General features: G+C 50.7%; 5 protein-coding genes across 5 annotated transcripts; all 5 read right to left on the reverse strand.

Annotated features, from left to right (window-relative positions):
* Window positions 1–657: 657 nt before the first annotated feature.
* N7446_000397 (ATP-dependent 3'-5' DNA helicase) lies at window positions 658–4176 on the reverse strand (the record flags this gene model as incomplete). The annotated part of the gene is made up of 1 exon (XM_058509164.1): window positions 658–4176. The coding sequence occupies one exon, from the start codon at window positions 4174–4176 to the stop codon at window positions 658–660; it is 3519 nt and encodes a 1172-aa protein (XP_058378143.1).
* A 268-nt stretch (window positions 4177–4444) lies between these two features.
* N7446_000398 (DUF4246 domain-containing protein) lies at window positions 4445–6369 on the reverse strand (the record flags this gene model as incomplete). The annotated part of the gene is made up of 5 exons (XM_058509165.1): window positions 4445–5041; window positions 5093–6019; window positions 6069–6147; window positions 6201–6259; window positions 6310–6369. 5 exons carry the CDS (start codon window positions 6367–6369, stop codon window positions 4445–4447), a joined length of 1722 nt encoding a protein of 573 aa, XP_058378144.1.
* A 1284-nt stretch (window positions 6370–7653) lies between these two features.
* N7446_000399 (uncharacterized protein) lies at window positions 7654–10530 on the reverse strand (the record flags this gene model as incomplete). The annotated part of the gene is made up of 7 exons (XM_058509166.1): window positions 7654–7719; window positions 7793–8091; window positions 8154–8724; window positions 8785–10002; window positions 10131–10237; window positions 10387–10419; window positions 10491–10530. 7 exons carry the CDS (start codon window positions 10528–10530, stop codon window positions 7654–7656), a joined length of 2334 nt encoding a protein of 777 aa, XP_058378145.1.
* A 461-nt stretch (window positions 10531–10991) lies between these two features.
* On the reverse strand, window positions 10992–12084 carry N7446_000400 (Yip1 domain protein; the record flags this gene model as incomplete). The annotated part of the gene is made up of 4 exons (XM_058509167.1): window positions 10992–11241; window positions 11304–11453; window positions 11519–11927; window positions 11997–12084. The coding sequence occupies 4 exons, from the start codon at window positions 12082–12084 to the stop codon at window positions 10992–10994; spliced, it is 897 nt and encodes a 298-aa protein (XP_058378146.1).
* Window positions 12085–12371: 287 nt separating this feature from the next.
* On the reverse strand, window positions 12372–14017 carry N7446_000401 (xenobiotic compound monooxygenase, DszA family; the record flags this gene model as incomplete). The annotated part of the gene is made up of 4 exons (XM_058509168.1): window positions 13899–14017; window positions 13661–13849; window positions 13362–13609; window positions 12372–13302 (listed from the first exon to the last, which is right to left on the reverse strand). Exons 1-4 carry the CDS (start codon window positions 14007–14009, stop codon window positions 12372–12374), a joined length of 1479 nt encoding a protein of 492 aa, XP_058378147.1. The 5' UTR covers window positions 14010–14017.
* Between the last annotated feature and the right edge of the window lie 630 nt (window positions 14018–14647).

Below are 14647 nucleotides of genomic sequence, written 5' to 3' on the forward strand. Positions count from 1 at the left end.
CTCATACCTGGGATTTTGGTTCCCCCCTTTCGACAAATTTTACTCCCAGAGTATTAACGCGAAACTTATCCCTAAGTCTGTCATAACGCCCGCACAACCATATACCCTCACACGTCCACGCAGTCATATCCATTCCTCCACCGCCGGTTCTGCCTCTCATTCAACCTTTTGACGAGCTCTCTCACAACGTCTCCTTGCTTTATAATATATCATACAACCCCTGCCCTTCCTATCGCCCTACATACCCCTACCTACCATGCCACTATTATCAACATTTCCCTCAGCCCCGAAGACATCTTCCTCGGTCATGACTTGATGTACATCTATTATACCCAACTTCCTATAAGATCATTGACTGATACATCTCATTCACATTATATTTTGATTTCTCTTGTTCTTTACATTGTGGTACCATTCACGATATCTTCTGGATCGCGTGTATTTAAAAAGGTTCTGAGTGAATAGGGCATCAAGGAAATTCTTACAATAACCATCCTCCGACTCCACGTAGTCAAACTGCCACAACAACGAGACAGCACGTCTTAATTTTAGAGCCGGAAAGAAAATATAAAAGACCGAGTGATTTCGGAAGAAATCATTGCTATATTTGGGGCATATATGCGTAGAGAGAGCTAGACTACAAGTACGAACGTTCATTTAACTCTCTCCAGCACGACACCCGACCTTCCACGGCACCTCTTCAGCCCTAACAACAGTCTCCAACCCACCAGCCAACTCCCCAGAACCCCCAGCACCAAACTCCTCCCCATCAAAATCCTCCCCCCAAGGCAAAGCATCAACATCAACCTCCCACCCAAGCAAACACCTCAAAACGACCCCAGCCCCAGCCTTACTCATAACAACATTCATCTCCTTACACCTCTCATCACAAACACATTCCACACACCCCTGCGGCGAAAGACAAGAACAAGCCTCGATCCGCGCAACCGCCCGCCGAAGAAGTAACCCAATAAACTCAAATGCCTTACTCGCAATGCCAGATCCACATGATCCACCCTTAGCATCATAGAATGTAAGACGAGCGGGCCGCTGCCGCGAAGGCGGCTGTAGCTTCTTTTCAAATTCATCGGGTACATTCGCGCGGCGAAGTGGCCGACCAAGTTCCTTCTTTGCGACTTTGCATTCGGTGCGGACGTCGCCGGGCGACGAAACGACGAAGGAGGGGAGGAGGGAGAGGACAGCGTGTTCTGCTGCGTGGATTGCTGCTGCGACGTTCAATCTGTGGGATTGAAGGATATCAATTGCACGTGTTGGGACATCGAGCCACATGCCCTTTGTGAGGAGGTCGATCGGCGGGTTATCGACAGCCACGGCATCGAGGACACGGCCTCGCTTGTCGATTTTGAAAAAGCCGTAGACGACGGCGTGGATTTGGATTGCGCCGAAGAATGCACGGGAGGCGGATGGGTCTGTGTCGACGGCGCGCATTGATTCTGTTTCTATTGGGTCGATGTCTGTGAAGTCTCGTTGTGTTGTGCTCCAATCGACGTGTACGCGGACTACGCGTGCGAAACGGCTGTCTGGGTTTAGTTCTTTGACCAGGTAGGTTTGGCCTTGGTGGAGGAAGATTCCCCCTTCGTAGATTGTGAAGAAGGCGCGGGAGGCTTCGACTTCTTCTAGGACGATGTTGCGGTTGTTGGTTGTGTCTATTACTGCGAAATGCTGGTCTTCCGTGTCGCGGATTGAGACGCAACGCGAGGGCTGAGGGCGGAAGCGCTCGTTGCAGTGGTAGAAGCCCATGGAGTCTTTTATAAGGCGGGTCGGGGCGAGGGCGAGGAGTTGGTGACCGAAGTAGACGCTGTCTTCTTCTGGGCGGATGGGCATCTCGAAGGCTGCGCATTGAACGTGGCCTTCGAGGATGAGTTCGTTGGCTAGGTCGATTTGCAGTTCGCAGTTTGGCCGTGTGAAGATCTCGTCTGGGTTTTGCATGTAGTGCTGGTCAGTCGGGTACCGGTCCCCGACCAGCACTGAGAGTGAATCCTTGTTGCGTCGTCCGGCTCGGCCGCTTTGCTGACGCAGGTTGGAGATTGAGTAGGGGAATCCCATGGTGATGACAGCATCCAGTGATCCAATATCAACACCCAATTCCAGAGCGCTGGTTGCCACGATTCCCATGAGTCTTCCCTCGAACATTTCCTTCTCAATTTGGCGGCGATCTTGAGGGCTGTACCCTCCTCGGTAGCCCATCACCAGTTTGCCCACCTCTGTGCGCTCGAGACTATCGAACTCGGCTCGAACAGCCTTTAAGAGAACCTCGCAGAGCTGTCTGATGCGACAAAAAGCAATTACTCTCACGCCTCTGAGAATCAGCTGGCAAAAGAGCCTTGCCGTCTCAGACACGGTATCACCGCGTCCAGATGTAGGATCAGTAGGGTCCTTAAATGGGGTGTTCCAGCAAACAAACTCCTTGCGACCAGAAGGAGAACCGTCGAAGTCCACTAATTTCACATCCTGCACCCCAAAGACAGACTTCATGTGGTCCTCAGGGTTTGCAACGGTAGCAGAGCAAGATATAAACTTAACATGGTGATTACCCACAGCAGCACAGACCCTGCGAAGCCGCCGCATAATGAAAGCGACATGGGATCCAAATAATCCATTGTAAACGTGGAGCTCATCGACAACGACGAACTTCAGATTCTTCAGGAAACTCCGCCAGGCACTTTCCTGTGGCAATATCGTGATGTGCAGCATGTCAGGATTGGTGAAAATGATCCGCGCCTCATCACGGATCATGTTCCGACTCCCCATGGGCGTATCTCCATCGAATGTTTCGACCATGGTATGCTGTAACCTGTTTATATACTGTAGGAGTTCCACCATGCTTCGTCGCTGGTCTTGTGCGAGTGCTTTGGTAGGAAAGATGTACATCCCTCGGCTTTCAGGGTCCTTTTCTAGCTCGTGAAGCATGGGAACTTGATATATGAGGGATTTTCCGGAGCTCGTCGAGGTCGATACAATCACATTGTGACCCTCGTACAAGTGATTGATTGCCTCTGCTTGGTGTGAATATAGCTGCGTAATGCCTTTTGTGTTATAAAGAGCGTTGACTAAGTCTTGCGAAAGCTGGAATGTCAGATCTCCGAAGACAGGAGACTGGGCCTCGAACACTCGATGGCCTTCAGGCACAATCTGTGCATGATACCATTGCATCTCCCGAATTTCTGCGATAATTTCCTCGATAGACTTGCGCTCTTTTGGAATCGTTGCCGGCGCCTTGGCTACAACCGCAGGCGTATTTGTCCCACTGTCTGGAGGTGTGGGCAGAAAAGCGTCCTTCTCTTTTTCAAGAGACTCAACAGGGTCTGTGTTGTCATCATCGCATTGGACCAAAAACGCATTAATAGCGTCTGAAAATTTGATATTGCGCTTCTCAATCAGACCCAGCATCTGCTTTTGGCTATAGACAGGCATTTTCAAATCCTCGTCTTTCATGCGACGTGTGGGCTTGGTAGGCTCCCCCGTCTTCGGGTGCCGTACCTCTCGCTTTAGATCACCGTCCACAAATTCAAACAACAGAACATGTCTGGTGCCGTCCGAGCCGTGAAAGTCGCCATCGGTGTCTTCGGCTGTAATCATGTCTGCCGAAGTTGCTAGACTCGATCGTTTGTGTAACCCATATTGAGCTATCTCCTGATCACCAGAAGTCATTACTTCAAGTTTCGCTTCATCCACATACTCGAACCGAACCGCTTGGGGAACGAGGACTTTGACTCGCGCAACATCCTCGATGGTGAGTTCCCGTCCCTGGCCAAGTTGGGATTGTACTGCCTTCTTTATGTTGTCGAAGGTGGTAGCAAAATGCTTGCGCGTGCAACAAAATGTATACACCAAATTCAAGGCCCGATGGATATGTGAAATGCGCTTGAAGGCATCTGGCAGTGGCCCGGATGGGGTTCGCTTTGGCACTTTCGAGGCAGAATTAGAAGCAGACTTCTTCCCTTTGGTCGGCTTTTTGTTAGTTGGTTTCTTTGCGCTTCCGGATTCCCCTGCGTTAGGCTCAGGGTTGCTAGTACTCGTGGGCGTTTTGACAGCAGGGATCAAGTGCGACGCGTCGGAGGGCAGAGGTATGGCAGGCTCTGGTTGATCGTTTTCATGGCTTCGTTTCCGTTTCAGTGTTGATACTGGGATTGGCTTTGACGTGGATCCTGCCATGTCGAAGCTCCATGGTGCTCTGTGTCGACTGTGACGGTATCGCTGGCTGGAAAATGGCCACGCGTGATCACGTGACCGATATTACCCAAAGGGGTATATGGATGCGAAGTGGGTCCCTCCAGGGCTGGAAGTATACGATTGATAAGTCCGAGAGACGAACTGGAGACGCCGCTAATTTCAATTTCGATTGAACAACTTGATTTGTCAAATAATATACCGATAAACTATGGAAAATCTCCCTATACATACGGAAGCAGGATGCCTGCTCTCAGTGCTCACAAAGTGAGAACTCTCCACTTTCAAACTCACGATTATGACGCTGAGAATGCGCACTCCTCTCTTCCATAAGCTCAAGTCGGTACTGCTTTGCCTCTTCCATGGTCATAGAGGTTTTGGGCAAGCCTTCGCGGACCATGTCCTGCAACTCGACCGGAAGCTTCGATGACAACACCCCATCAACGGCCCTTTGTCTCTCAACTCCCCAATCTTCCCGTTGCGGTGGAATATTGGCAGATGAAATGATCCGCATGTGAGGGTCAACCAAGAACAAGGCGATGATCTTGCGGTGACCAGGCTTGGATCGGTCTGCAAGTGAAAACGGCGAAACCCGATGTTGGATGACATTAGGGAACGTAAGGAGGCGACCTTCTTTGCACACAACACCTCCGAGCTCCTGTGTTATGCCTTCTGTATTAGTGCCTTCGCCTGTAAATCCATACACCTGTTGGAGGAATTCGTGTCGATCTTGTTCGTAGCCCACGTCCATCAGAGCTTCCTCATTCGCGCGTCCGCGGAAACAAAGCGTACTCTCTGTGATGTTTTCACAGTCATAGTAGTAGATAGCCGTTGCACAGATGCGTTCGTTCTAGTTAGGGTTATTAGCGGGGTCTACGATATGACTTGGAAGAATACTAACCAACTGTCCCTCGATATGCCAGCTTCCCCCTTCGTATTCGGGATTCTCGGGGGTAAGTTCGATATTCGCCAGCTTCACAATCACTTGAAGACCGCTTTCTCGATATTCGCTTTTAAGATCAACCCAGTCACCAGGCTCTTGATGGTCAGGGGCCTTGAATCTCCCATAAGGCTCGGGTTGTTTGATTGGCTGCGCAGCCTCCCATTCACTGACTTTTTCCCATGCTTCTTCTTCATCTTCGAAGTCTTCCTCAATAGGCCTGGGATCCTTGTGATCAAGATACTCAACTTCGTCATAAGGTATCCTCTGACCAACGTCATAGGATGGCAATGTCAAGCTTTTGTTCCAAAGGGGAATGACTCGCGCGAGGATTTTCTCAACAGCGCCATACAATGCTCGATGCTCGATGGGGTGAGCATTGCTGATGTATGAAGTTATCCGACACTCATCATTTTCGAGTAGTTCAACGTCACAAGGAAGCCATTGAAACTTGCGGCTGTGTTTTGTCGTTAGTCCTTTGTTGTAAACGGGTAGCAGTTCTCCCTGGCCCACACTGCTTAGACAATCCTCCAAGCCAATTAGTCTGTCACGGAGTATGTGCGTGTGGCCATAAACGACAGGAAAGAGTGACTGGTGTACAAGATCAACCACTTTCTTGTTGGTTCCGGGATGATAGTCCTTTTGCTCCTCGGGCACAGCTTCGAACGGAGCCGCAGCCTCCTTTAAAAGCTGTTTAAGGTCCTCGGGAATGGCAGTGTCTGACTTGACCACACCGATATCAAAGACATAGGTGAGGCCTTCGTTTTGGAGGACCTCGGCTTTCCATTGGAGCTCCTTGATGACCCAGTCCATCATGGTTTCGGTTACGTCCTGGCCACTTTGAGAAATCTCTTGCCGCCATTTCTTGGTGATTTCCTCGTTATACACCTAAGAGCATCAATTAAGTGAAAGGATTTAAAAGGATTTAGGGTCCTACCTTTTGATCCCATCCAGGTTTATCTGTGATGGTATTCATCACGCGCATCATCAGAATCTCTCTGTAAACATAGATAATCCTAAAGTCGTAGGTTAGCCATTGAATGTCGCCAACCGTGACATATGTAAATACCAGGCTTCTTCCCCTAGAGCTGTGGAGAAAAGAGGACTTGTGCCATGTTTGGATTCGGGCTTCTGGATTAGCCAATTGTATAATGATAATGACGCTCAAGCAGACTTACTGTATAGTCCAACGGCAGGGTAAACCCTGGCAAGTCAAATCGAGATAGCTGTGAAGACATCTTTGGTTGCTCAAAATGAAAATTAAAAAGGAGAGGCTCGTATTTATATACAGTTGGGGGCGCTGGAGCCGCTAGGCAGGATAGGCAGAATACTTGGCGTCCAAGATGCCTTGGCCAATCAGTATCAGTGGGCATCGTTGCAAAATATCTCATTTTACGAGGCTGCAAGCTGAAGTTAAAATAATGTTAATTCAAATTGCTTGCTATTTAGCCTATCTCTAGGCACTTCCCACCCTCCACCCGGCGCCTGTGGTCTTTGGCGTTGGTGGGCGTCGAGGGCCTGGCTGCGAGAACAACGATGGCCCTGGTCGATTTGGTGCTTCAATTGAAATGTCCGTTGACCTAGAATTCGGTGTTCTGGAATAAGTTTGGCCAATTTGTTACCAGTTGACTCCTCTCTTACGCCAATCGCTTAATTGAATCGCCTCTCCTGGGCGCATAGGCGGGCGATTGCACTTTACAATCACAGCCTTGTTGATTTTGGTGTTAGTAGTATTTGCGATAACGAGAATTTTTTCGATTCGAGCTATTCTCGCAGTCAGCATGGGGAACAGAGGCGGTCTACTACCTAAGATCGCTCCCATCTTCTGGTGTTCTCGGGGGTGAGAAAAATGGCCTTGAAAATAGGCGCGGTCGTAAGCTATCTTCCATGCGCACGAGAGTCCGCCGGAGTCGAAACCAGGCAGCTGGGGCTGGCCTTCGATATATATTGTGACTGACGCCTCGCGCTGGACAGTGCGGTAGCTGCCCTGATCTCTTTGCGCTTTCGGTGTCTTTAGTATCATCGGGAGTTTTTCTTCAAAGCCAGCTGCGCAGCAAGTCACAAAGGCACACTCATCACCGAGCCATACATAGCACGAAATGTCCGCAGTGCTGACACGAGGTAGACGAAGGAAGGTTAAAAATGAAGAGAATAGTTGAGTTAATCCAGTGCCCCATATGGGTCGCCGAGGCTGTCTGGTCCATAGAACACTGATATAAGTGTGAGAAGCAGTATATTTCAGCTCAATATGCACAGCAGGGTTCAAATCCTGACGTGGCGTTGGGCTAACTTGGACTATGGACGTATATTGAGGGAGATGGCGCATCCGGGTTTGGGCATTGCGAAGAAAAGATATTGAATATTCACAGACGTTGTATTGAGGGCCGCTGCTAATCAAAACATGTTCACCTTGTCCTCGCTACCCTCACTACAAGTGAGAAACTCCGTTCTCCCCCGCCCACCTTATGAAAATCGCGAAAAAAGCACACACAAACAAGTCAGTAAGCCGTACTATCCGTCGCCTAGTCCTCCTCCATGAGGTCCTTAAGGACGGCGTAGAGCTCGTTGACCGTGTTTTCATTGTTCAGCTATGGCGAGTATTAGCATTTTTGAAATCAAAACAAAGAGAAGTAAAACAAAAGCAAGAGGGGGAGTACTCACTTGAAGGAGCACGTTGGCTACCTTCCCGTCTTCCTTGCTAGCCAGGAAGATCCGGCGGCCGGCAGGGGGCGCACCCTGCTGGTCACCAAAGTGCATGCCCTTGAAGATGGCACTGTTAAGCATGACACGCAGGGCGCCGTCTGCGCGCATGATCATGCGGCCTGTCCGCTTTCCATCGGGGCCGAGCTTGACATTGACCTTGAAGGTCCCAATGCCACGCTCCTTCCATTGCTTGTCGAAGCAGTACAGCTTGCCCTTGTTGGCGAAGATGGTCTCCTCGTCTTCCTCGCCGGTTTCAACTGCGTATTTAGCGTTAGTGGTCACTCGATTCCAGATGAGACTTGGAGGGCGTGTTAGATACCAGGCTGTTCAACGAACCGCTTGTCGGTCTTCTCTGCCACGAAGGTGTCGTTGCCATTGCCTTCATCCTCTTGCTCATTGTCGCTATCTTCATTGTCAGACTGCGCAGCACCGAGGGCTTGTGACTTGGCACCAAGTGGCTGTGCCTTAGCCTTAGAGTCGCCGAAAGAAGAAGTGACGTTGGGAGATGCGAAACTGGTCAGTCCACCGGATTTCGCAGTAGCCGGAAAGGAGCTGCTGAATGCAGAGAATCCAGTCGAGTTGGCGGGTTTTCCAAACACAGAAGTTGAGGTACCAGCAGCGAGGTTGCCAAACGGAGAGTCGTCAGAACCGGCAAAAGCAGACAAGGAGGATGATGCAAACGCAGACGTGGAAGCTGCTTTCTTGGTGTTAGAGGGACTGTTGGCAGGAGCCGGTTCCTTTGCAGTAGCCGACAAATTTGTAAAGGGTGAAGTAGCAGAGGCTGATGCCATCGAGGACCTGAAAGCAGACGTGGATGTTGTCGAGGATTTAAACGCAGAGGTGAAAGGTGAGTCAGTAGAGGTATTTCCGAATGCACTCGAAGAGAAGGTCTATCAGAAGGGACTGTGTTAATGAAGCTCATTTCCGAGCAATTAAGACACCGAACTGACCTGGTTTATCTTGGTCTTGCGTTCGTCCAAATCGTTTATCTTCTCGGTTTCTCCTTTGGTAGTGAGATTCCCATCCGGAGGGACTGTCTTGGTCTCAGTGGGTTCCGTGGTAGCCGGGGGATGTTCGGTTGCCTGGGTGAAGATTGTGTTACTAATGGGTTCAAAACCGAAAGGGCCGGCATAAGTGGTGCGCTCCGGGGTTCTGGTTAGATGGGGACTGGGCAAGTTATCTCCATGCGAAGATCCTTCGTCTGAGGAAATAGAGATGTAGGATGAGATATCATTCCCCGGTGTATCCTCGTCAGAGGATATTGAGATGTGGGATGGAGGTGCCGGGTATTGTGCAGCGTGGTCAAGATATCTCTGGCGGTGACCATAGGTGGCGTGGACGCGCGAGTCAGGGGTCGAAACAAGGCACCCGCGAAGGATGGAGGGACAAGTTGATGCTGTGGAGCCATTTGATTGTTCAGGCACCTGAGGGGGATCAGGCTTTTGGAACGACAAGTTTATGTCAAATGGGACTTTGACTGGGATGTGCGTGTGGCCTTCGATTGAAATATTCACAGTCACCACGCAGTGCACCGTCTTGTGGTAGACTTCCGCGTCAGAGCAAAGATCCCAGCGGTCACTGCGCGCCTCCGGGGTCTTGGGTGTTCCGGGGGCGGCGTTGAGGCTAATGGCGATCGATGGTTGACGTCCCTCAACCCAGATTTTGGTACTTTCGTCCTTGTCGGGACCATCCACTTGCCCTTGTTCCACGTTGTGATTGTGGAGGTTGATCATGTTGACGACAGCTTGCAGATGGCTGCGAAAGTCGGGAGTGGTGGTGTCTCCGTCAGGATGCGAGTAAATACGCTCTCCACGGTCGTCATTTCCACACTCAGACTTGACATCCACATATCCATGAGGAATCGCATCGCTCTCGTTCGTCTCCAGGGGGTTCTCCGCGGGAAGAGGGGGGTGTACGGGGTACAGGGGACTTATGGGTTCTTCGTAGTCGGGAAGAGATGACAAACTCACATTTGATGAAAGAGTACCGGCGGGTGCGGTCTCGGTCTCGCGCTGTTCAGCTCCGGAAGGCTTGTATGAGGTATGATCCTGGGCTCCCAACGATTTCTCGGGGGTGCACTCGCGCGATCGTTTCTTGGGGGGAGCGTCGGCTTCGGAGGTTGCGTCATTATCGGACTCGTTGAGGGAGCGCTTTTTGCTGCCGTTCTTCTGAAGTGAGGGGTCTTGGGATCGTGAAGAGGTCTCGGGGGTGGACTCTCGGGATCGTTTCTTGGGGGAGCATCGGCCTCGGAAGTTGCGTCATTGTCGGGCTCTTCGTGCGAGCGCTTCTTGTTGACATTCTTCTGGACTGAGGCGTCGAGGTTGGTTTCTTTTAGTTGCTGTCGAACGGGGCGTTCGCCTCCGTCGTTGTCGGAGCAGGGTGACTGCGCAATGCCGTCGGTCACTTGGGAAAGGCGGACGTTAGATCACATGTTCAGGTTTTACAGACGGATGTGAGGCAGAGGAGCAGAGAAAAAGAGGAAGAGGATATCAGGATCGTGGGGAAGAGAGGGACATTGCAGAAGCGAAGGCAGCTATCTGGTAACTCACCACCGGACTCCATATTCACTGGCTCTGTTCCCAGAGCTTGGAGACTGTCAGCGAGAATGTTCAACTATGTGGGGAAGTTAAGGGCATGTGCCCAAGCTGTCACTGACCGCCCGCCGAGGGGTCCTGCTCAAGCGAAGCAGGAGTCATGGCGCACCGTCCTTGGCTGAGGACAAACTTGTCGTTGAGGTATTGCGGATAGTGGGTTGCACAAGGCAGCTGAAGCTTGGTGGTTAACGAAAACAGATACTGAGTAACTGATTTGGGCCTGCTGGATCAAAGCAGAAAGAAAAATGGGATTGTAAGAAAGATGATGAAAAGAGAAAGATGGAAGAAAGCAAGCTGCCGGGTATTGAGTTGACCGCCGGGTGCGGGGCCAAACATTGAATACAGTGAGAATAGAGGAATTTTACATTTGTATTGTAGTCGGATGTCGATCCATAGACAATAGCAATTCATTGGCCTAAATGCCATTCAAGGATATACCGGTATCCCGTGCTATTCTAATACAATGTCTCGCTATTGAGGCCATTCGACGCGCCGAGGCTCTCCATGCATAGCATGACGCATTTCCTCAACCCTGCCGAGCACAATATCACGGCAATAGAACTTTAACTGATGAAGCAGAGGCACCCGATTGCAACGTAGAAGACAAATAGTGGGTACACCGCGATGCCGACACGGTTCCGAACCACCCCCGAGCCTCCTAAGATGCTCACTCCAGCTGCCAATGACCATGCCACCAACACTAGATAGACCGGTATCCGCGCAATGGTAGGAAGCCCGAGTGCACTGAGCATTGCCGCAATGACCAAGGGGAAGAGCGTATAACCGATAATACAAATGGACTGGAAAAAGGAACTAGAAAGCAAGTCGCAATGTCAGTATATCGCACTAGGATGAGGAGGTCATATCCCACGTACATTTTGCCACCAAGCAGCTTGATCTGAAGGGTCACAGCCGCCTCTCCGATCCAGACAATGCAGAATACACCCGAGAATACCAATGAGGATTGATCGCCCTTTGCGACAGACAAGAACAGACTCAATACCAAGCAGAAGATGAGCGGTCCCCTATAACGTCGAAGAAGTTGTTAGCCTGTCTCCATGCAGCTGCAGAGCCCCAGTGTGAAACATACCAGAGATCCCAATCGCGCAGCCCTTCGCTCATGCCACCCTGCAGGACCACGTCGGCATCCGGCCAGCGTCCAACGAGTCCTCGAATGTTACGACCGAATCCTGACGCCTCGCCTCTCTCGGCATCACTCATACCACCACCTCCGCGCTGCATCATTCCTCCGAGGAGATACTTCGGCCAAAGCACCTGGCGCATCTTCTCCCATACGGCGACCAAGTCGCGCGACAATGTCTCCCACACGCTCTCGTCAATGGTGTTTTGTGTCGCGCGACGATCTTCACCACCGATTGAGGAGGTCAGATAGTTTCCGTATCCAGACGCATTGCCTCTGTTGCCCGAGTCGGATTGGATGTTGCCTCGCAGAGGGGCCGTGTCGGAGGCATCGCGCAGGGGGTCGTCGGCTTCGATGGCTGCAATCACGCTGGATTAGAACATGGTTCAAGTGCAGAGAGCAGTGTCAAAGCAAGATCTGCACTCACCGTCATCGGCTTCGATCAGGTCGTCGTCCAGGAGGGAATCATCATCATGGGGGTCACCATGGGGTTGACCGTGGTGTACAGTAGCCATAGTTTGTATTGGAGGTGTGAAGGAGCGCAATAATATCTGGTATCACCTACCACCTGTCACCTTCAGGCAAAGCGGAAGATCGAAGGTATCGGGGAGTATGAAAGCGAGTTGGTCGAGCTGTCCCGGAAAGGCTAGAGTGGCATTACGTACCGCCCGGCACGGGATCCGTGATGTTTACTCCCGTTTCACTTCTACAACAACAGGTACATCTCATGCATGCACACATTGGCTTTCTTGAAAAGAATTTCATTGCATACAGAGGTTTTAACTCACTTAGCATGTGAAATCTACTTATTTTCCTCGGAACCTTCGACATACGGCTCGTCTTCCTGGTAGACATCATACTTATACTTGCTTCCAATATGATCAGCCCGGAGTTCTTTCTGACCCTTACCAAATACCTTCTCACGGGCTGTGAGTGATGGCTCCGATGGATCTGGAAGCTCAGGATACAGGCCACGCCGCCTCAACTCCGGAATGAGCAAGTCAACCACCTCCTCAAAAGTGCCCGGCGTAGTGACATAGGCGACGTTGAACCCGTCAAGGTCAGACTCTCGAATCCAGCGTTCCATCTCATCAGCAACAGTAGCTGGACTGCCAATGGCCACCGGACCAAGACCACCAATTGCAGCCTTCTCGGCGACTACACGAGGAGTCCAGCGCGGGATATCCTTGCTAGTCTTGAGCAACGAGTCAAGCAGACTGGTCACTTTACCAGCTTCCAAGGAGTCTGCAGCCGTGAGGTCCTGGTCAAGTGGGATCTTGGAGATATCAATGCCCGTCCATCCGCTGAAAAGAACCAGGCCGCCAACCACCGAGGCGTATTTCTTCAGCTCCTCGTATTTGGCCCACGCTTCTTCGTCAGTCTCACCCAAAATTGGCGTGAAGGTCCCGAAGAACTTAATGGACTGCGGGTCCCGACCTCGTTCCGCGGCTAGCTTGCGGATGTTTGCGATCTTTGGTCGCAGCACCTCTGGCGAATGGGCAGAGACAAAGATGGCCTCTGCGTGGGTCGAAGCAAAGTCCGATCCTGCAGGGGAAGTTCCTGCCTGGAATAGGAATGGCGTCCTCTGAGGAGACGGATCGACGATGTGCCGTGTACTTAATGAGAAGTATTTTCCCTTATGATTGATCTGACGGACCTTGTCGGGGTCAATATATGAGTCTGCCTCGGGGTTCGGTGACAGAGCATCAGGAGCCCAGGAACTTTCCCAAAGTCTAAGTAACCTGAGTCAGCTCTTGCCGTTCTCAAGCTCAAGATGCAGTAAGTTACTCACTTATAGAGCACTCTCAAATATTCGTCTGCTTGGCGGTATCGTTCATCATGCTCAATGGGGGTATCCAGTCCAATAGCTTTGAAAGCCGCCTTCTTGTATGAAGTCACGATATTCCAACCCAGTCGACCATTGGTCAAATGATCCAATGTGGAGAAGCGCTTAGCTAGCAGGAAAGGCTGCTCGAACGAAGTTGAGGCCGTGATGCCAAACGCGAGGTTCTTGGTCACTGCGGCCATCGCAGAGATGGGCTTCGCAACAAGTCAGATATTGAGTAATCCGGTTGTGTTGTTTACACTCACGATAGTTGGATCTGTGACCGGCCACTGCGCAGCTCGTCGAATACACTCGTCCAGTTTACCCTCGTAGGTATCATGGCCTCCAGTCGTATCCGCCAGGAACAATGCGTTGATTCCTCCGCGCTCCAGCAGCTTCGCAAGCTCTACCCAGTACTCGAGGGTTCGTTTGGTTGCAGACTTGTCTTTGGGGTTCTATAGACTGTCAGCCTGATTGCAACGTCCGGCTATTTGCCAGACTAACCCTCCACTGTCCAGGAGACAGGTGTCCAACGGTCGACATGTCGAACGCATTGAGCAAGATATGTTTCTTCCCCGCGCCATTTTGGCTTGTAGATGCACCGGAGTCTCCCATAGCTGGTGATTTTTAGCAAAATTGCTCTTTACAAATAGGACTATATTGCTCAGAAGTTCCAGTCGCAGTATATAAAAATCAAAACGAGCCCCTCGAAGACTCCAGTTCGGAAAAACGGCTCTGTCCTAGCCCCGCACTATCCCACCTAGTATTTGCCCATCAGATACTTATCTCACGCCATCGACAAGGAGAGGGGAACGGCGAAATTCCGAGTCGCGAAAGCTCGGTTCTTGGATAGGTGATTTATATATGGCGTGCCGTAAATGAAACATTCGCCATTTTCTCCACATGAGCCACATTGGATATTTTAGTCTGTAAAAGCTAGTACCAGCATAATTTCTAACTGGCCTCATATAAGTGTAGGCGCTATAGAGTATTAATTAGGTGACGCATTTCATCATCGGCCGCCAGATTGCGTGACGTGACACTATCATCAGGATTTTTCAGATAACTCAAGGCATATCGATGTTGTAGCCAGTTAGATTTGGTTTGTTATCTCATACAAATGAGTTGTTCTGGTAGTTTAAAACTTTTAGATATATAGTCTATCACCCAACGCCTTGTTCATGTAAAGGGGTGTCCACCACGCAAATTCATATAACAACCTAGCAGTATCTATCCATATACCCTATTCTATA

The sequence above is a fragment of the Penicillium canescens genome, assembly GCF_028828765.1.
Source record: "Penicillium canescens strain IBT 15451 chromosome Unknown utg000001l_segment0_segment0, whole genome shotgun sequence".
Classification (NCBI taxonomy): domain Eukaryota; kingdom Fungi; phylum Ascomycota; class Eurotiomycetes; order Eurotiales; family Aspergillaceae; genus Penicillium; species Penicillium canescens.